Source organism: Lagopus muta, chromosome 8 (genome assembly GCF_023343835.1).
Source record: "Lagopus muta isolate bLagMut1 chromosome 8, bLagMut1 primary, whole genome shotgun sequence".
Taxonomy (NCBI): Eukaryota; Metazoa; Chordata; class Aves; order Galliformes; family Phasianidae; genus Lagopus; species Lagopus muta.
Genome location: NC_064440.1, coordinates 13169845 through 13190190, shown reverse-complemented (window position 1 = coordinate 13190190; position 20346 = coordinate 13169845). Strand labels below are relative to the sequence as shown.

The 20346-nt window shown below is 44.9% G+C and overlaps 1 protein-coding gene across 8 annotated transcripts in view; it reads left to right on the top strand.

Annotated features, from left to right (window-relative positions):
* The first annotated feature begins 810 nt into the window (after positions 1–810).
* Positions 811–20346, top strand: part of BIN1 (bridging integrator 1) — an 87000-nt gene continuing 67464 nt past the window's right edge. For all 8 annotated transcript variants that reach the window (XM_048953707.1, XM_048953709.1, XM_048953706.1 and 5 more), the window contains exon 1: positions 811–988. In XM_048953707.1, the coding sequence (XP_048809664.1) occupies positions 905–988 (84 nt within the window). In that variant the 5' untranslated portion in view covers positions 811–904. The remainder of the gene's footprint in view (positions 989–20346) is intronic.

Genomic DNA, 20346 nt, shown 5'->3' with positions numbered 1-20346 from the left:
TGCAGGGTAGGGGTCAAGGGCAGACAGGAGGCACACCTGGGCCAGTGCTAAAATACTGGTCACAGCTACAGAACAATACCATGTGGGCAAAGGCACTGAGAATTCCAGGGAAGTTAGGTGTGCAAAGCGCTGTGCAGCCCCAGTTGGTTTCTTCTAGTAGGTGTGCAGCATCTTCTGTGGTGGTGCTTGACATCAACGTTACTCCCTGATGGGAGCAATGAACCACCATTCAGCTATGCTGAATCCAAATTATTGTGCACAAGTGAAAAGAGAGGAGATTGGTTGTGTTGTGCTAGCAGCTTATGCCTGACTTCCATGCAAACCAATCAGCCATCCCATTATTCCTGTGAATGCTCTGTCAGTTGATATTTTTTTTCCCCGCTTTTCAAAGAGATAAGAGCTAGGTGAGAGCATTTACCTGTGTGCCACAGTGGGCAGCTAAAAGTATGGAATGAAAACTGCTGACATTTCAGCTCGCTTTTAAATCAGGGCCTTGATTCGTTACAATCCCCATCCCCAAGAATGTAAATATCTCACTTTAGGTCCAGGAATAATTTGAAAAGTATTGATGCAGCGTTACCAATTTCATATGTGGTTTCATCAGTGGTACAAATCTCTTAAAGCAGGAGGAAAGACAGCACCCAGATCACACCATCATTTAAGATCACTCGCTACCGCGCAGCCCTCTGCAATGGTACTATTAAGGAAGGCTTCCTGCGGGCAGTGCCACTGCTGCCCCCTCCCGGGGCGGCGCGGCCCCTTTAAGGCGGCGCGGCGCTCTGTCCCTTTAAAAGGCGGCGCCGTGGGGCGGGCGGCGGCGGCCGGGGCCATTGTCTCCCGCCGGGTTTTCCCCCCCTTCCCGCCGGCCCGGCGCTCGCAGCCGCCCGTTAAAAGAGCAGGCAAGATGGCCGAGCTGGGCAGCAAGGGGGTGACGGCCGGCAAGATCGCCAGCAACGTCCAGAAGAAGCTCACCCGGGCGCAGGAGAAGGTGAGGGGGCGGGGGTGGGGATGCGCGGGGCCGGGTTGCCGTCGCTCGCGGCCCGGGCTGAGCACCGACGGGAGGCGACGCGGGCGCTGCCGGAGGAGAGGCAGAGCCGGCTGCGCGCTTAGCGAGCGCCGCTGCGTTCTGTGGCGTTGCGAACGTAACCTCGGAGGCACCGAGCGAAGGGGACGGGCGCCGCTTCCTGATGGTCTCCCGGAGGCTCGGTGCGGCCGCTCGCCCTTCAGTGCAGCGCTCGGAGCGGCTGCAGCCGAAGCGGCGGATTGCTGCGGTGACGGGGGGACAGCTCTGTGCTCCCTGTGCCGGCGGCACGCGATGCCCTGGGCCGTGCAGCTTCGCGCAGGGCCGCGGCTCGGCCGCTCCGTCAGCCGCTGTCAGCCCACCGCCGCGGGGTGACATTGACTGAATAAGGACGGGTGCGTGTCCGAGGGCGGAGGGTGAGCGGATCAGAGCTCCGCTCGTGTTCCCTGCGGTTATCTTTAGCACCGGATTTAATCCTGGCGGTCTGGGGGTGGGTGCTGCGCTGGCCTCGGCCCCGACGGTATTACAAAACGCCGCGGGGTCACAGCGGAGCCCGGACCCGTCGGGCCTAACGTTGTCGCTGCCCCGGGCTCGTTGGCCGGGACAGGCAGCCTGGGAGCTGCGGAGCACGCGTGCGGATGGCCGCGCGGGGCTGCTGGCTGCAGCTCCTGCTTCCCTCCCGGCGCTCCGCGGAGCGCTGTTTTCCCTGCGGCTTTCCCTGTCGCAGCTCCTGGCGCCGACAGCAGACCTGCCCGAGCTCTCGCGGATGCCGTATTCCTTCCCTGCTAGCCACCAGGTGGCAACCGTATTTTGAGCTAATCTTAAGGTGGATGATGCAGACTGAGCTCCTGGCCTGCTGATGGAGTGCTTACTGGTGCAGCTTGAGCCAAGCTTGGCTGCCGGGCCATTCCCTGCTCCTAACGTGCAGGTTCCTTCCTCAGGGGAAGAACGTTCCACAAGTGCTCCCACCAGGACGTGTAGCTCTTTCCCTTGCTTGCTCTCCCCCATGGTGACGTGGGATATGGGAATGACAGTAAGAATCGAGAGCATAGCTGTGTCTTGTAGGGAATTTGCACGATCTGAAATCAGTTTTTTATTGCTTTACACAAAAAACAGACAGCTAGTTTCCCTTCGAGGAGGAAAGCAAAGCAAACCATAAAGAACTTAATAAGTGAACACAATTTCTAGGCCCTTTAGCTGTTATTATCCTAGTACAAACAGTGCAACTTCTCTCTCCTGGCTCTCAGAAAGAATAAAAGGCATTGATCGCTGACTTTGCCCCCTTCATGCTGCTGTTGCTTTGCTTGTAACAATTCCTCTTTTGTGGAGTTTCACCTTTGTCTTGAAGGGGCAGAGTGTCACCGAGCAAGCACATGGATGTAGATTTCTAGCTTGTGAGGAAAGCTGCTGCTGAATGGGAGAGAAGGCAGCAGTTATAGTGTGATACCGATGTTACTATTATGTCATTTCCTTTTAAAGTAGGCATACTGTTTAACAGGAAGGGTAAACCATATGTCTAGGGATAAGGACCAGGTTTTAAAGCAAAAACAAAAAAAGTCCTTAAGTAGAAGCCTGTATAGGTGTACCTGGGTGCCCAACAATCCAAGTGCTTAAAGATGTTTTGGATTTTTCCTGATAGAAGCTGAATGAGATTGAACTTTCCTTTTTTGAGGCAAGTACAAATTGAGGCTTAAACAAGTTGACAGCGTTCCTTTTACGTATCCTCTTTCAACTTCAATTTAGGATAAAAATGGATCCCTTCAGAGGGATGTCTCCCTCCCAGCTAGAGCCCAAAGGCTTTAACTTGAGCAATTTCCTTCATAGTGAATTTAAGCCTTGTGTTAAGCAAAGAATGATGTCTTTTTGTTCAACACAGAATTCACACTGGAACACTGTACACATCCTTTTTTCCCTTCTGAGATGGCTATTATGTAAAGTATGTAAGATATTCCTTCAGAAGTACTGTTTGTTTTGAGCCTTTCAGCAAAACTATTGGCTATTTTTGGAAGGCGCGTTCTCAGTTTCAGCAGGAAATATGGGGCAGAATGGTTGACTGTGCTGTTTGCAAATGGGCTGTGCACGCTTTTAATCCCTCTTCTCTATTCAAGAGTAGCCTGAAGTGTAATGCTTAGCAATAGTCTTCCTGTTGTCCGGTGAAACGTATGGAGGAAGTTGATGTCTCTGAAAGGAACCCATCTAGCAGAAAGGACCCATGCAACTATTGCAAACATATCGTCCTTTTCAGCAGCTGGGAGATTTAGGCTGTAAGCTGCACTTTGTCATCCCACAGTTCGCTGAAGCAGACCTTATCTTTGAGCTCAGAATCTTTTGTAGGTTCTCAACATCTGTAAAATGGGGTAAAATTGTAACGCCTCCATTGTCGTGGTATTTGGGGAGAGGCTCGTGTTTGCACGCTCTTTAAACTCTGCCATTGAGCATTTGACAATAAAGGTTTGAAAGTTGTTGTTTTACGTCTGGAATCTCAGAATTTGTTCCCATGTCATCATTTTTATCTTCTATTTTGGAAATTTTAAAAGTCTTTCATGCTCGCACAGTTCTCATTTGGTTTGAAGAGTTTCCTGGTTTTGAATGTATCAATCTGGGTACATGTGAGTTTCTGCTTTAAGCAAAATGAAGCAGCACCTTGGTGCTACAGGGCAGCTCTGGTGTGAGGAACCTCTGGGAGATACTAGGAGTGGGCTGAGCTCATAGGGTGGGGTTTTGTTCCTTGTCTGGCCGAATCCTCATCCCAGGGATTCAGAGTGGAAAGAGAGGATCGGGGATGTGAATTGCCTGGAGAACAGGCGCTTCTCAGGAGACAAACTGTAAACTTGGTGTTGGAAAGGGAGTTCTCCTCAGGAGCGTTTTGGTTTTCTTTGTGTGTGTGTGTGTGTGTGTGTGTGGAGTAGGAAGGAATGAGCTTACATTTCCCTTTCTAGGCTTTGTCTGGGAGCTGCTGTGATTAGAGCAGTGGTCTCTTGCTCTTTTCATTTGGACCAAATGGAAGATCTGGATCACTTTCTGTGAAGTGTGCTTCAGTGCAAAAAAGCGTTTCTATGCCACTAAACCAGAGATTTCACTAAAGTATTTGTGACCCAGCACTGAAAAATAACCAAGGACGTTTGCCTTGACAAGGAAGGCAGAGGAGTAATTTTGGCAGTGCTTTTTGGCTGTGGTTTCCCAATTCTTTTTTTTTTTTTTTTTTTTCCTGATTAATTTATGTCATGTAACAATCCTTTCTGGGCTCTGCCTGTGCTACTTCTCACCCCCTCCCCCCCACAAGCACAGTTTGCAGAAGGCATGGCTTGCATTTTGAGCTTGTTCTGATAAGACTTTTTTTTTTTTTTTTGAAGCTGCCAGTAGCTGTAGCATGGCAGGTGACAACACCTGGAGTGAAATCTCAGCCGTTTTGAAGCAGGTGGGAATCTGTTCTACAGAACGGCAACCAAGAACCTTAAGCTAAATTTAAATGCAAATGTCTTCAGGATTCAACTGAAAAAGGAGCTGTCTGCTCTGTGGAACCTCTGCACATAGGGAGGCAGGCTTCAAGCAAAAAACAGTAGATGGAAAAAGCTCTCTCGTTGAGAAAGAACCATCACAGTCACCTGTCTAGGAGGAGGGAAAATCCATATTGATTATTTTTTCCCTTAGGATCTTTGTTCAAAGCTTTTATGGTTTTCACTTAGTTTTGAGTGGGGTTAGGATGGTTTGGCAGCTGTGAGCCTTGTGGTACTGGAGAAGTACAAGGAGTGATAAAGCCTGACAAGCTACAGATGTTCTTTTGCTGATCTGACTTAACTTTTTTTTTTTTTCCTGGAGAACTCCCTAGGAAAGCACTTCATACTTTATCAAGAAGATTAGGCTGATGTGACAGAATCTCAGAGGTACTTTGTGTCCAGGTGTTGCTGGAAAGCAGGCAACGGAGAGAAAGGGAGAGCTGAATTAATGCCCCTCATGTGCAGATGGTTCCAGTATGAGCTCAGACTGTATTGCTGGATATCGGATAATCTGCATGGGGCAGGGAGGAGGTGAAACAGGACACCATGCTCCACATGTTTACTTGCCAGTGAAACCATCATTGCCCTGCTGAAGGTACCCCTCTGCCTGTTGTGTTGGCAACAGATTTCTTTCAAGCAGAATCTCAAGGATGGATGAATTTTCTGATTAGAAAAAGCTGAGGCCTATCTCTGGTTGCTTTATCTTCCCTGTGAGTTCTAGTCTCACAGCCAGTCCTTTTCAGTGCACTTCTTATGAGATCATGTTACTGAAGTGGCTGTAAGATCTCTTTTCAAAGAAGGGTTTTGGTGAGGCTCTGGGCAGGATATAATTAGTGTTGCAGAACTCATTGGTTGGGTTGGTGCTATCAAACTAGTGTCTGTCTTCTCCATTCACCATGCATGCTGGTTTTTCCAGACACCAATGCTTTTTGCAATATCATAACTTTGGGAGGAAGATAGTAAAAGTTATGGTTGGTTTCTTTAGTTCCTGACCCTTCAGACTGAGTGACAAGATCCTGTTGTTTGTAACCAAATGTGTTGTAAAACCCCAGTTCTACAAACTTTTTGCATAACATTAGAGTGTTTATTTTTTCCCTGTGGTGGTGATAGGACACCTGAGCTGCACACTGTGTGAATTCTGCAGCTTCTCAAGGATCATCTTGCAGCCTTGGCTTCTACCTGTGTTACACACCATTTGCCCAAGTATAACAGGCTTCTTAGTTGGGCTAGCAAAGCCAACGTGTACAGAGCAGCTTCTGCTTTAAATATGGGTAAAGCTTCCTAAGGGAGCTGCAGGCAGGTGGAATAGAGCGAAGCACCGAGGTCCAGTTTGACGTCAGCCTCCACTTACGATTTCTCTTGAGGGACTGTTTACTTTGATACCTGTGAGATGGAGTATGTGAGCACCAGCAAACCTGTGATGCTCTGGTATTTGTGCCGAGCTACTGCCCTCCAATCCTTAGATAAGGGATTGGAAAAGAGAGGAATGTCATTTTATATTGCACCGTAGTTAAAATCTGTTTAAAATATGGCTTTAGTTAACTATTTGTCAAGACAGAAGTGAAAAATCTTTGCAGGAATGCTTGCATTATCAGCCATGCTGCAAGGGATAGTCAGTCTCAGCAGGTGGGTGCAAGTGGCTGGTCTCGGTTCAGGTGTCACGTGCTACATCTGCTGGCTTTGCTGCCTCTGCAGCTGCTTGACCTTCATCAAGCTGGCAGGTACTGCAGGATAGGCCCTCATTCCTAGAATAAGAAAATAGAGTTTTTAAAGCAGGATCAATGGATCTTTTCTTGATTTAGGACTGTTTTATTATGCCAACTTGATTATGTTGTTTGTTTCTGTGCTGCTACTCAGAAAATGAATCTCTTTCAAATTGTACTTCTGTGCTCTGAAGGAACAGTTGTGATGAATGCAGATAGAAGCAGTGCAAGGTGAACAAGTTTCACAGTTGCTTAATTCATTTTTTTTCCCCCCGAGTTTCTCTGTGACTGTTGGGAGCCCTCAGAAGGGTTTGGGGCACTGGTTGTAACAGGGAAGACTTGGAAGCTAGAGCTCAGGGCATTGCCTGGACCTAGGCAGGTTTATGAAGCAGCTGTGGCACAGTCGATGAACTGAGGATCAGATGATGTTTGCACACACCTCTGGAAGTATGCGTGCATAACGAGTTTTTTGTCTGTACAGAATATGGTGGGGCAAACCTGCTCAGATCTGGAGCTGGTGGTTTAAAGCCTTTTTTGAAGTAAGCGTTTCTAAAGAGGCAGGGTAGCTGGGACAATGTTTAGGAGATTCATGAGAGCCAGACAGTGCTGTTTCTTTCTGTCTCTTTGCTCAGAAGAAAGGAGAAGTCTGGATGGCAGTTTCTTAATATAGGCTGCCAGATAGCATGGAGGGTGCAAACTTTACCAATAAGGAGGGAAGGAGGAAACTAGCGATTAACAGTAGCTAATCCTGCTGTAAAAGCCATGGGCTGCCATTAATCTCTTGATGATACTTAGATACCACAGTCTGAAGCACTGGCCTCTGCCGAGGTTTGACGTGCAGACTCAGAAAACTGGTAACCTGTTCTGGAATGATTTTATTTTCTGCCAGTACTTCACCAATCATGGATTGATTTTTTTAAAAATTATTTTTTAAAAATTTTAAATTTTTTAAGTAGGTTTAGAGCTTTTTGTCAAAAGTGCACGAGAATTGTGCTAGTTACTGAGCTCTCCTCAAAGTTGTCTTGTCTGGAGTTGAAACACATTTTTCACTGTGCTTTTCTTAACACTGCTTTGAAACTGGATTAGGCAGAACAGCAGTACTTGCCAGCAGAAAGGAGAAGGAAGCTTCAGTCCTACAGTAACTAGTGCATCTGAAAACAGAGCTAAAATGTTTGTGTTTTTGACTTCATGTTGCTTGTCTTGATTGCACGTTTGATAAAGCCAGAAACAGTAACAGTTGACTTAACCAACTCAGAGCTGAATGTCAAGATATTTGCAGAATGAGTGATGACATCCCATTGGATTCATTTGGAATGGTGCCAATGAGGAATGTGCACACATGCATAATACATAAGGTATAAAGAGATATGGAGATGTAGAGCTCTGAACCAGTTTTCTTTAGTAGAACTGCTGATCCTGTAGCTCTCTGCTACCCTTGTAAGTAGTGTGGCACATTCCTGTAAATGAGAGTAAGTCTTGCGACAGTACTGGCTCTGGGTGTAGAAGCACTACATTTATTTCCATTCCTCTTTCCTTAGCTATGTTGGGGGGGAGGGCAAAAACTTGAGGGGAAAGCATTAGATTTAAAAAACATGTAGGGAATTAATTTTGTTTAATTTGGATGTTCAGCTCATGAAGTTTGAATTTTCAGGCAGTAGGGCAGTGTCTGAAGGAGGTCCTTTCATCCCACTCCATCTTTGGGTGGAACAAATACTGTTCCAACATGACACTGAAAAGGGGAGGGAGCTGTTGTGGCAGGGGACAGCGTGTTTCAAGGATTATTTTGGAAACACGCTATGAGAGGGATGCCAAGCTTAGAGACAAAAACAATGCTCAGGAAAAGTTTGTTCAGATGTAGAAATACACTTGGGTACACTTGTGGCATGGAAACACAGGGTTCCCCAGTGTAGAACTGAATCACTGTACTTGTGTGTATTGAACTGACTTCTCTTCTGGACTAATTTTTCTTCTTTATTGGCTCAGACTGAGTATCATTGCAGAAGACCAAGTTTAGCTGTGCCTTAATAAGCTTTAGCCACTGAGTGAGCATACTCATGTGATAATGTTTCCCTCATTGTGACATACAGCCATTATGATTGTTTGTTAGCACCAGTGGTGCGATCGTGTTAGATGTTACTGAAAAAGGATACTTGCTATCCCGCAGCAATTCCAACACAAATATCAGACAGCCTCAGTTAAGACGCTGTTTTATTTCAGTAGAATTCCAAATTCCAGTGTGCTGAAAAGGCTTCTTAGATAATTTCTGCAGAGGTTCAGTGAGGATGCTTTTATAGACAAGGGCACAAGGCTATTTTCGAACCCTGGAAAACTCATTAAAATACACTGAAGGCTCAGAAATTGAACAGAGAGACTGACTTTCTTAGGAGAGGAGGAGCAGCTGAATGTGCAGGGTCTGAGAGGGGAGAATTAGAAGAGTGACCATGGTAGGAAGGGCAAGGTCAAAGAAAGTCAGGGGTGATGTGATGTGTCAACTGTGCATCCTGCGCTGCTGTGCTGCATCCGGACTCCTCACAGCCTAGGGTTTGTCTGGGCATTAGGGGCAATTGCTGGACCGGAACTTTTTGCCCAGCTGGAGGCTTTTACTCTGTGTTCCCTGATCTTCAGTGAACATACATAATTCAGGGAAGAAGTGAGCGTTGTCAGGGCTGGATGCCATTATGATGTGGCTGTGGATATCAGTAGGTGAGAAGAGCTGTGTTGCTCTGCTGGATGAAGACTTATTAGAGTCAGGCTGTATTTAACTAGGGTGTTTTCTAAGCAGCCTGTCCCACATCTCCATCTCAGACTTGTATTTTTGAGGAATCTCTTTCAGAAGAGCATTGTGATAATTTTCCTCTGCAAAGACAGCCTGGCCCAGGTTCTTGGTAAGTACGCTGTCACAGAAACCAGTGGGCTTACACCTATTCACAGAGGGGAAGGTTGCCCATCAAGCCAGGTTCTTTTATTTGCTGTTACTCATCCTTCTACTATTCTGAAGCAGAGGCAGTCCTCTCAAATGGAAAAAATAAGCTGCTCACAAGCAAGTTCCTTCAGACATTTTTGCAGTCAGAGGGTTGTTTTTTTTTTTTTTTTTTTTTCCCACTAGTAGAGGACCTTTGACTTGCTTGAGAAGGATCAACGAGTGATGGTGTTGTTCCATATCTCTCAACTTTGCTGAGACAAGCCACACTCAGTAACCCAACTTCTCCATGGAGGAAAGTGTTGCTAAGCCTTTCTCCCCTGCCTGATTCTTTGCTGCTATCTCCCTCTTCAATCACACAGTCCCAACTGAAGTCTGTGTCTTTTCCCTTTTCACAGTTGTGTGTGTTCTAGATCTGTCTTGCATTTGAGAAACTTCAATCCTTGTTCGCCAAGACAGTCATGAGCCCTTAAAGGAGCTTTCCTAGCCTCTTAAGGACTCTGCATCTCCTGTATCTTCTGGAGTCCTTTTGCTCATGGCTCTGCCTTGTAAGAGTTCCTCTGCACTGCTCTCCTCTAGCACGCACCTGCTCATTTATCTCTCTCTTCAGCTCAGCATGGCCCCAGATGCCTTTTGTGTGTTGTCCTGATTTGGTTACTTCATTTTGCATCAGTGCCTGCATAAAAATAAAAATACTTCTTGCAAGTGTATCAGTGTTTAAAATGAATGTTGCAGGGGAGGAGGTGGAGGACATGAGAAGGGGGATTTATGCAAACAGAACTATTTATGTTATGTGTTCCTCTTACTAGTGTTACTGTCAGCTATAGATAGGGTTTAATTAAGCGATGTTAAATGCCTACCCAAGTAATAGACATTGATGTTGCTCAAGTCCTGCTGCCTGGAATGTCACATTGATGCCAGATGAATTAAGAGATGCCATTTGGCCTTATTAGCTACTCAGCTTCAGTGTAGCTATTGCCCAGCTTGGTCGTTATCTGCTTTTTTTGGTCCCTGATTTGATATCTGCAAAGGCTGAGACAGACAGAAGCTGGGGTGGAAAATTACCTGCTTTCTTGGAGTCTGTTTGAAGTTACCTGCTTCTTTATTTCCAGGGTAATGATATATACACCTTTTTTCTGACTTCTGCTTTGGTAAAAGCCTTGAACTCTGAGGAATTCATTGTTTTACCTGCCTGGTTTGAAAAAGAGCAAGCTAAGTGGGAGGAAGAGGATACCCACCAAGTTGTGGTTTTGGCATACGAATGCATATGACTACGGTGGCTTGTACAAATACATCTCTAACATCTGTGTGCAGTGGCCAGCTGCTTGTTCCATTATGCATTAAGAGATGTCTAGGTGCAGGTCCTATACCTCAGACTCAATGAGCCAAAGCTGAGTGCTTGAGAGGAGGTTATGTATCTTCCAGCAAGGCTGTGGATTTTCAGCATCTCTCAAATCAGCCCAAAAGCTGTCAAGGTTGAAGTGTTCATAATCTGAAAGCCGTAGCTTGAACTCTTAAAATTCTTCATCTGCCATGCTTCTTGAGTTAGTTGCCTGCTTCCAGCTCTGGATTTGTTCTGATGAAAGAAGTCACCACTTCCAAATGGTAGTCCTTCGGTCCTGTGTTTTCTTCTCTATTTATGTGATGCTGGAACGATCCCTATGCATCTGTATCTGCTCACCTCTCGATTGGCTCTTGGCCTTCTCAGATCAACAATTTGAACTGACCTAGCTAATCGGACTGGGCTCTTACAACACAGCTACCACCAACATGAGTCATCTCCAGCTGCTCCTTCCCCTTTCTGTCTGTATACTGTTGCCCTGTTACCTGTGATGAGTTGGGCTCATTTACGTTTCTTTCAAGCTTACCCTCACAAATAGGTGCACTTGATAGTAAGTTCTGAACTATGAGACTGGCGGTCAGCAACAAGCATGGGGATGGGAAATAGACCAGCAATAGTCTGCCACTGAGGCAGAGTTAAAAGGGGAATTAAGCCCTGTTTTGATCTGATGTATGGTGAACCAGCAAAACTGACGAGGCAGAACCATAGGGTGGTGGGGTGGTGATGGAGCTGGGGGAGTAACCTCTTTACCAGCTCAGTTCTATTACACCTGTAGGTAGCATGTGGCACATCAATTTTACATTCCTCCTCTTTGCATCCTGACTATCTGAAGGATGTAAAGTAGGTGAGGAAAAAGTGGAAACTGAAGTTTAAATGATATTTTCTAGTTTGTTTTTATTACTGGAAACTTTGTTGGTGGAAAATAATAGGACATCCCCAGGTTCTCCTTAAAGTCAATAGTTAGTGATGAATAAGGAGGTAGGAGATGGCAATATTTGTGCTTTGGTTTTAATTGCTAAAATCTATCAAACAAAGGAAAATATAAAAATGCAGTGTTTTCCCAATGACTTCTTGTAAAGCAAGGCTCTTGATGTTTTTGTTTTTGTTTTTTTTTTCTTTTTAGACAGGAGGAAAATGTGCTTAATAAAACTGAATCATACAGGGAAGGGAAATGATGTATTGATCACCTGTATGGGAATGGGTTTATCGATAGCTCTGAGAAAGAAAGAAGCAATTATTGTTTCCCTTTGTTGTCTTTAATATAACCAACCTACTGTTGGTTATATTAAAGAATGATCCTTCACTCTTTGATTTATGGTAAGGTAATGCTTGGTACGTGAGTTGTAGCTATTGCATTGAACTGACATAATGGGATGTCATATAAACAGATGAGAGAGATTCAGAGGTAAGATAACAAGGCTAAATCTTAGCTAATGTAGTAGGGGCCTTTATAAGGAACCTGGGCTTGGAGGTGCTTGAGTGGTTTAGAAATAGATGCTCAGCTGCCTGCAATTGTCATAGAATCACAGAACTGTAGGGGTTGGAAGGCACCTCCAGAGATAGAGTCCAACCCCCCTAATTATGAGAGCATAGTGAGCCTGCAGAGGCTGAGCTATGCCATGTCAGTGAGAAGAGAAATGCTTTTTTCCATACTGTCACGTATGTGTCATATCACAATACAACACACACTCCTGCTGTATTGTGACTTAACTTCAATGTGAATGATGCAAGAAGTAAAAATGCAAAGAACTGGTGGGTAGAGGAGAAGGGAGAAACAATCTGGAATGTTGAAAAGAGCCAAGAATTGTGCTAAGAATTTTTTCTTAAAGAACTTTGTTACCTTTGGGATTTGCATCAGTGCAGTATGCACACTGGGGACCCCAATCCAAGATCTAACTCTCTGGTAAATGCCCTCCATGGGAGAGGAGCCTGGGATTACATATGCATAAGAGAACCTCTGCATAACTGATTTGCTGTGTGCAGAGGTGGTGAGAGATAAAGCTTGCACAGTGTCTGGAGAATCGATTATTTGTTTGTGCTTCTGTAAATGAGGGAAATAGCTCTTGCATCCTAGAGATGCGCTGTGTATTTTTCTTAACTATGAGAATGGCTTTTTTTCATGTGGGAAATAGTCCTTCTAAGGGTTGGTAGTAGAAACAGAGAAGGTGGGTTAATTTTGTCTTGCAACAACAGATGCAGGTTTTTAACTTATTCACAGATACTCAAATTTCAGTTTAAATTGACTAATATTGATGTATTTCCACACCTGACTTTTTTGTGTGTTTTCATGTCGTTTTGCACCAGAGTTACTTGTATCGTTCTCATGTTATTGTGAGAGCAGCTTCACTATTTCATCTTGGTCACTGGGGAAGTCACTTGAGGTTTTTTCATCTGTAGTTAAGATACCGCATCCGTAGAGTCAGCTACCTTTACAGATAAGGCTGTCTCATCACCTTCTGCTTTATTTCACTTCTGTAAGCTGCGGCAAAAGTTGTTACGCTCAGATGAAATTATCTCATCTTTATCTTTCATTGCTGGACTCCTAGCTGTACTCACAGTAAACCTCACAGCTCAAGCTGGCTATGTGAGAAAATGCTCTCCCCCCCGACTCGTGCACAGAGTAAACTGACTGGGATTTCATGCACTTAAAGGGAAGTGAGGAGTGAGTGTACGGCTGCACAGATAAATGAAATTCAGCAGATTTTGGTTTAAAAGAGAAAGGAAAATGATGCTTTAGTTTTTTGCCTTTATCTTAACAGCATCTTTTCCACTGGTTCATGTCACAGCAGTGTGGTTTCTCCTACTATGGATGCCAAAGCCTTTTTCTCCCAAGCCTCTTTTTGGGCTTCTGCTGAAAGATGTGCATTATTCACCCACTGCTTAGTCTTCAGAAATGCAGTCTTTTGTGATGGTTGAAAGTTGTCTTCTCTTTAGGTATCCTAGACTATCAGCTTTGACATCTGCAGCGCAGTATGGGTGCCAATGACATATGAGAAACTTGCCAGGAAAGGAGGGGAAAATTATGCTGCTAGATCTCAGGCTGATTTTTTTTTTTTCCACACAGGCTGAATGATCCACCCCAAATTACTCTTAACGCCGCACCGTATGTTTAAAGAGCATTACACTGCTTAGCCAGGTGGTGGATTAATGGCAGCTGATGGAGAGCTGAGGTGAATTTGGGCAGGCAGGCTTGTTGTGCAGAACAGTGCAGCCTGCTCGTGAAAAAATAAGCAAAGACACTGGGCTGGTGGGAATGACCTGCTTGAGGAGCTCAAGGAGGTTTCTCACATGGAAAGCTCGTCATGAGTGGTAGTGGTGTTTGAAGTACTGTGGGAAACAGTTTTGGAATAGAATGTGGATAAAGTAAAATGATACCTTGATTTCTAAATCTGAATCATTTTAGCCATGTGTTTTTAGCTCCAGTCCTCTCCCAGGTTGTCCTACACCATGGGATGTTGGGATCACATGTGATAGCAGTTGTTTCCAGTTCCCTTGGCTAGGAAGGTGTACAGAAGTCTCCATACTTGCAAGCTGTGGGTGGAGCTGTTATGGGAATTGGCACCTCAGAAGAGGTAATGTGGCAGAGGGAGATGAAGGAATGGCCTTGCTATAGGAGATGCTGATAGTTACCGGGTGAGAACATAGCAATGTGTTGGGAGTTACACAGACTGTGTGGTGAAGAACAAGATGGGCTTGTCCTGCTGGTTGCAGGAGAGTAACTGAAAGTACAGAAGGAACAGATAAGAGATTTTAAATAACTGAGAAAAATCCAGTTGTATTAGTGATAACAAGGTAAAGGAGGAAGAGCAAAGGCTATTATGGGGCTTCCAGAGAGGAAATAAGGTGTTCTGCAGTGGAAGTGACACTAGTGCCAGTGCTTATGTCAGAATGCTGCTTTAGAAGAGCAGGAAAGAAAGGGAAATGCCAAAGGAATCCCGGGAGAGTGGTGGGCTACCTTGTCTTTCTGGAGCAAGTGTTTGTTTGCAGGGCTTGAGACCCTGCACAGACTCATAAATTGACCCCCATGTTGGCAGGGCCGGAGTATGCAGTGCGGTATGTGTCTGTCCTTGTGGCCCTGGGACACAAACACACGTGCTGCCTGGTCTGGGGAAGTAAAAGTAGGACAGGAAGGTTTCCTGGGTGACTTAAAGTTCACCATCACGAATGGGGCAGTGAATGGAAACGAGGATGTGGGGGGCTGTGCGTGGGGGCTGGAAGAGTGGCAGGCTTGGGAATGAACTGCTGGTAGAGAGCCTGCAGAAGCCGCCTGCCAGCCCTGCTGATGGGCAGCCTGAGGCCCAGGGACAGCTGGTGGCCATGCTGGGAGGGGCAGCCGCAGTGTGTTCTTCTGGCCCAGCGGGTGGCACGGCTCTGCCCTCAGTCATGCTGTAGGCACGGAAAGTTATCAGAAGTGTTGATAGATATTTTTAGGCAGAATGAGGAGGGGACGGAGGTTGAAGGGGCCAGAAAAACTTAGTGCTTCTTGCATTTTCAGCTCCATGCTGCTAAGGAAGTGAAGGTCCTCGTCAATAAACTATTAATTCCTTGTTTCATGGAGTGAAGAACAGAGTTAAGCATTTTTTTTCTTCCTTATCGGAAGAAGCATGTACTTCATTTTGGAGGTGAATTTGTCACGCTCAGTACCTGCTACTTCCACAGCTTCCTTCTCTGTTCTCCTTTGCACTGTTACTGGGTCTCTGGCATGTCATCTTCATGTAAACCTCAGCTCCCTTGTAAGCTCTAAAATGAAAGATTTTTTTTTAAAGGCATGTTACGCGCGCACACACACACACACACACACACACACAAAAAAAGTACCAAAAAACAAACAAACAAAAAAACGCAAAAAAAGGGATGAGATGAACCCTGTTCTGGAAAAATGTATTATTAAATTCCTTTGTTTTGTTATTGTAGGGCTGCTTATCAGAGATAAGAGACTGAGAGCACTGGTATCTAAGCCTGTTCTGTTTCTTCCCCCTTCTGAGGTAAAGTCTCTGGAGTGAAGCATCAGGGGAAGATACAGGAAGGGCAGACTTGAGTCTGGAAGTAATATGGGCTCTTGTGCTTTACTTGTGTGCTCACCTGTAAAAAAAAGTCTGTGGATTAGAAGATTAAAAAATGGGAGAGGGTGTATGCAATGAGACATTCCTCCTTCATTTTCTGACACCGTAGCAACCTTCTGATTATACTTCTAATCAGAGGGTATTATCTCCAGTGATAATGTTTGCTCTTCTCCTAAACCTGTGAATGTGTACCAACCTTGATAGATTTAGAATGTGTTATTCCAAAGCTGTGGCCAGGATGAGCAGGGTTGTTAACAAGTGGCTGGAAACTTCAGGAAGATGTATGAAAACAATCTATTTTCATGGTGACAGACTGAGAGATGGAAATTCAAGTGTAATGCTTTCTGTTGCTTACGCTGTCTGGCTCTAGTGCTGCTTTCCTAAAAATCCCTTGATCTGCTTTCTGTTTGTTGCTGTCATTCTCTCTAGTGTTTCTTCTAGCTGTCAGTCAGGGATGGTTGGATTGATTTTTACCTCTTTTAAATTTTCTTTTTTTTAAAGTGCCAGTCAGGGAATCCTCTGTGAATTTGGCTGTAATACTCTGCGAGTCTTGCAGGGAAAGAGGAGGAAATGAAATCAGTCAGCTCCCCTGTCCTTCGGTTTGTCAGTTTGCTGGACTGATGTAACTGGGTTCTTTGGGTTTTTGCTCTAATTCTTGTAGCCATATGAGAAAGGTTTAAAAAAAAAAAAAAGAGGGGTTCAGAGGAGTTAGTTTGTGTTTACCTGTCTTAGTGTATCTTGGGACCAGTCCCAAGGCATACTTGTCCTGTAAGTTTTAATCCTGTCTCTGCCAAGCAGTAAGTCTCACCATGAGAATTATTATATGGGAATGCCTTTGAACCTTTTAGATTGGCTTTGCTGCACAGTTGGTGTCCTTGCTTTTTGGAAGGAAAAGGCCCTGTGTGGCTGAGATTCAGCCTGTGCAAAGCTGCCTTGAGGTTAGCAAAGTATGCTATGTTTTTTGTTCTGCCAGCACCCAGCTCTTGGAACCTGGAAGGCTGAAAGAAAGTCAGAACACAGTCAACATCTTTGTTTCCTCCAGCAATGGCTGGGCTTGACTGTGTGTCAGAAATCTTATCTTGCAAATGTGTACTGATAACACAACAGTGTCAGCAGTGGTAAGGAACAATGTTCAGGAGCTGTGAAATCATACACTTCATTTTTATCGTGCTTCCTCAAGCACTATGTGTAAACACAAACCTTATTCTGATAGAAGGGCAAGGTTATGATACAAAAAGGCACTGTGAACTGTACAAACCCAAACTATTTGTGACGCAGGCAGTTTTTCAGTGCCCCTTTTCATGATTTTAAGGAGGACTGTGTCAGTTTCTCCATTCCTTCTGTAATAATGGTTAATGTACTGACCTATAATTTAACTTAGGTTTACTCCTTAGTGCTGTTGCATTGCCACAGTCAAGTTATTTGTTCTCAGGTGGTCTTGCTCTGATATCTGCAGAGGGTAAAGAGGAAGTGATTCTGTGTTGGAGTGGAAAAATCCTTGAATATGTGGATGCTGCCTGGTGCAGCAAGCTGTCATATGTTGAGTACTCTCCTGGCAGCATTGTTACAATGCAGATAAGGCTGTCCTGCTCTCTGTAGCAGGAATTCATTATGCCTGTGTTGTTTGTGGTAGTGAAGACTGGCAGAAACAGGCTGCTTGCCTTCAGCCAGCATCTTTGGTTTGTTTTGTGCTGGCAGTGCACTGGGGCAGTACCAATGTTTTGTGTGATGCATTGTTTCTTCTGATATGAAGGGAAGTTGTGCTCGTTTTGGAGGAAGGCATCTTTATACTTCACTTAAACTTATGGGTGCATGTGTACGTGGAAAAGTAGCTGCAGCTGAAGATGGATGTTGGTGACATGGGGTACTGGTGGTCAGCTCTGAAGTTGCATATGTTTCTTTCCCTATATCTGCTTGGCAAAGCACCTGAGTTCCTGCTAACATCAGGACACCAGCACACCATGGAGGTTCCTCAGCCACTTCCTTCTTTTCCCATACTGTAACTTCCAGCCATTGGAACATGGTAGGAAGCCAAGTGCCCCAAGCCTGGATGCCCTTCCCAGGCAGCTAGAAAGGAGAGCTTTCCCCAGTGATATCTAAGGGATCCCACAGAACCTGCTCATGTTGCTAAGGCACTGGCTGCCTTTTGTTGTAGCGCTTCTGCTTTGGGAGTTTTCCTTCTCTGAGGAAAAACTGAGCTGTTGGAGGTGACAGCTGCTCTTTGGATTTTCTTTTCTCTCATTCTAGACATGAAATAGGCAAACATAGGCAACCATACCTTTTTCAAGGTAACACTTGCTTCTAAGCATTCATGTTGTTCAACTGTAGTGTTTTTAATAGTTGTTTTAAGTTCATCTTGCTATACTTTTTTTTTTCTTCCCAGCATTTTTAAGCTTAGCCTGTGGCAGTTCTGCAACCAGGCCAGAATCCAAATAAGGCTGTCTCTCTGATCCTAGCTTGCATTTAATAACAGGCCTCTGGTTGTTAGTGAGGAAATAACTTACTGAGCTGCATTGGCTCTTCTCTCATCCAGAACTTTAGTTAGAGACACTGGGGCAGTGTACAGTAGTCTCTGTGCATTGGAGTGGTTGTATGAAATTAGGGACCTTGGATACTTAGGTGACTCAGCTGATATGACCCTTGAAGCAGTGAGTTTATAATGCCTGTGAAGCCTCTGGATTCTGCATTTCTCTCAAATACCTTCTTACTTGCAGGATTTTAGGCTTTCTGGTAGATGATCCAAACAGGGTTGTCTGTCCTGAAGTTGTACGATTATTTATTTTAACTGGAACTGCTGGATGTAAGCTAAACACAAAGAAGTGCTTTGGAGTTTTGCCATTACAAATTTATCTCTATAATTTTGGGTCAGTGTGTATATAGTTTAGAACAGGAGATTCCCGTGGTGTTTTTTTTCCCCTTGTTTGGACCTCACTGAAACATTGATGCATTATAGAAAGCGCAAAAGCTGTGGTTTGGTTTAAAACAAACAAACAAATTCTTGGTGTATGAAACCTGAGTTTTCAGTAAATAAACTTGTTCCTAAAACACTTAACGATTGAGTCAGGTTAACCTGAGAATGTGGCTAGCTAATTTATTTTCATCTCCTTTGCATAAATGAATGTGGGTGTTTTTGTTGTTGGTAGTGGCTTTTTGAATAATTTAAACGCGAAGGCAAAAATTCATCAGCTTGAGTTTGAACAGAAAAAGATTTGGCTGTGGTTCTTCCTCATTTCTAAAGGGAGTGAATTTTCAATTCTGTTCAAAAATAAGTTTGGCAAGTCTAAATCTTGATAATTTCCAGGGCCTCCATGAATAGAAATGGGGTGTTGTATTCAGTCAGTGCAGGCACTGCATCTAGCCCATTAGCCAAAGATACTCCCTCTCAGTTGGTGCAACTTAATGAAAGCAATGGCCCAGTGCTTTGTGAGAAAGTGTGAGTAGGCGCTGCTGCTGAGGAAATCACTTCCACTCCTTGTTAGCCAGACTGGGAAATGGCAGACAACTGGTTTCTTCTGAGCCTGGTCCGTATCGCTATTTTTAATTAAGGTTTCTTTCTCAATCCAGTTCAGTCCATGGCTGTTTAAATGCTTGGGTTAGCACAAAGGAAGACAGTGGTATGTAGAGGCAGAAACGAGTGGGAAATATTGTTTCAGTGGCTGTGTTGGGAAAGCTCCAAGTGTTCCTGAAACTGAGGCCTCTGCTAAGGCTCCTCCATGGTCTCCTCCATGCTCTGTAATTCTGTAAGCCCAGGCTAAGCTTCATTTTATCCACCAAGCAGGACTGTTCTGTTCTAGAAGTGAGGGCTGAGATAATGCTCTACCTGTCTCTGCTGGAGGATGTACTTCTAAAGAGAGTCCTGGTGTTTTTTACAGGAAACTTGTAACCAGCAGCCTTCTCCCCAGGAGTGGTTAGGTAGCAAGTTTTGAATACTTTATGTGTACAAAGTCTCTACAGAAGATGGTTTCTGCTAGGTTTCCTAGCAAGTTCCTGAAGGTTTCTGAGATGGTGACCTTCAGAGTCTTCATCCCTCAACGTGTGGTGCCTGGGAGCTGGGAGCAGCACAGCCTATTCTTTCCTTAATTCTGTTTCTGAGTGCTGCTGGAATGGGTCCCTGTTGATAGTGGCATGGCTGTGATGGAAGCCACCTGTAGACAAAGGCTGCTTGTGCTGAGAGCTGCAGCCCAATGCGGATGTGCTTCTCTACACTTGCCTGGTTCTGGGGTATCACGCAGGGATGGCGCTGCCTCCTGGGATGTTTGTTCCTCAGCTCAGGGCTCCCGCCTCAACTGGGAGGGATTCTGATTATCGTCTTCTGGGAGAGGGAAAAGGAATGAGCAGTGAGCATACTGATGTTGGGAAGCTTGCAGAGGAGGAGGGTAAATATTGTATTAATGTGACCTTCTATTGCTAGATGCAGATAGCGAGCAAATGGACTTTGTTCCTCATTCTCTTCTGTCTTCATCGTTAAAGTGCTTTGTGCAGCTGAATCTCATTTTGTTTTTTTTTTTTTTTCTCCTAAAACCTGCCTTTGTTCAAGCAGTCCTAGCATTTAATACTTTCAGTGCTCTGCGGGCTGCACAGCACTAATGCCAAAGTCCAATGGTTGCTGGGGTGAAGAGGCTGAGAAGCAGCTTGGGAGCAGGGGCACAAGCTGAGTAACTCCCCCAGGTACAAAGTGTTCATCCTGCTCAATTTTCTGTTCTGCCTGGTGGTGGGAGCCCCCTGGTTCCTCTCTGTGCTTGGCTGCAGTCACAGGGCTCTTTGAGGAGAGGGAAGTGAGAGCTGTGGGCAGGGTAGGGT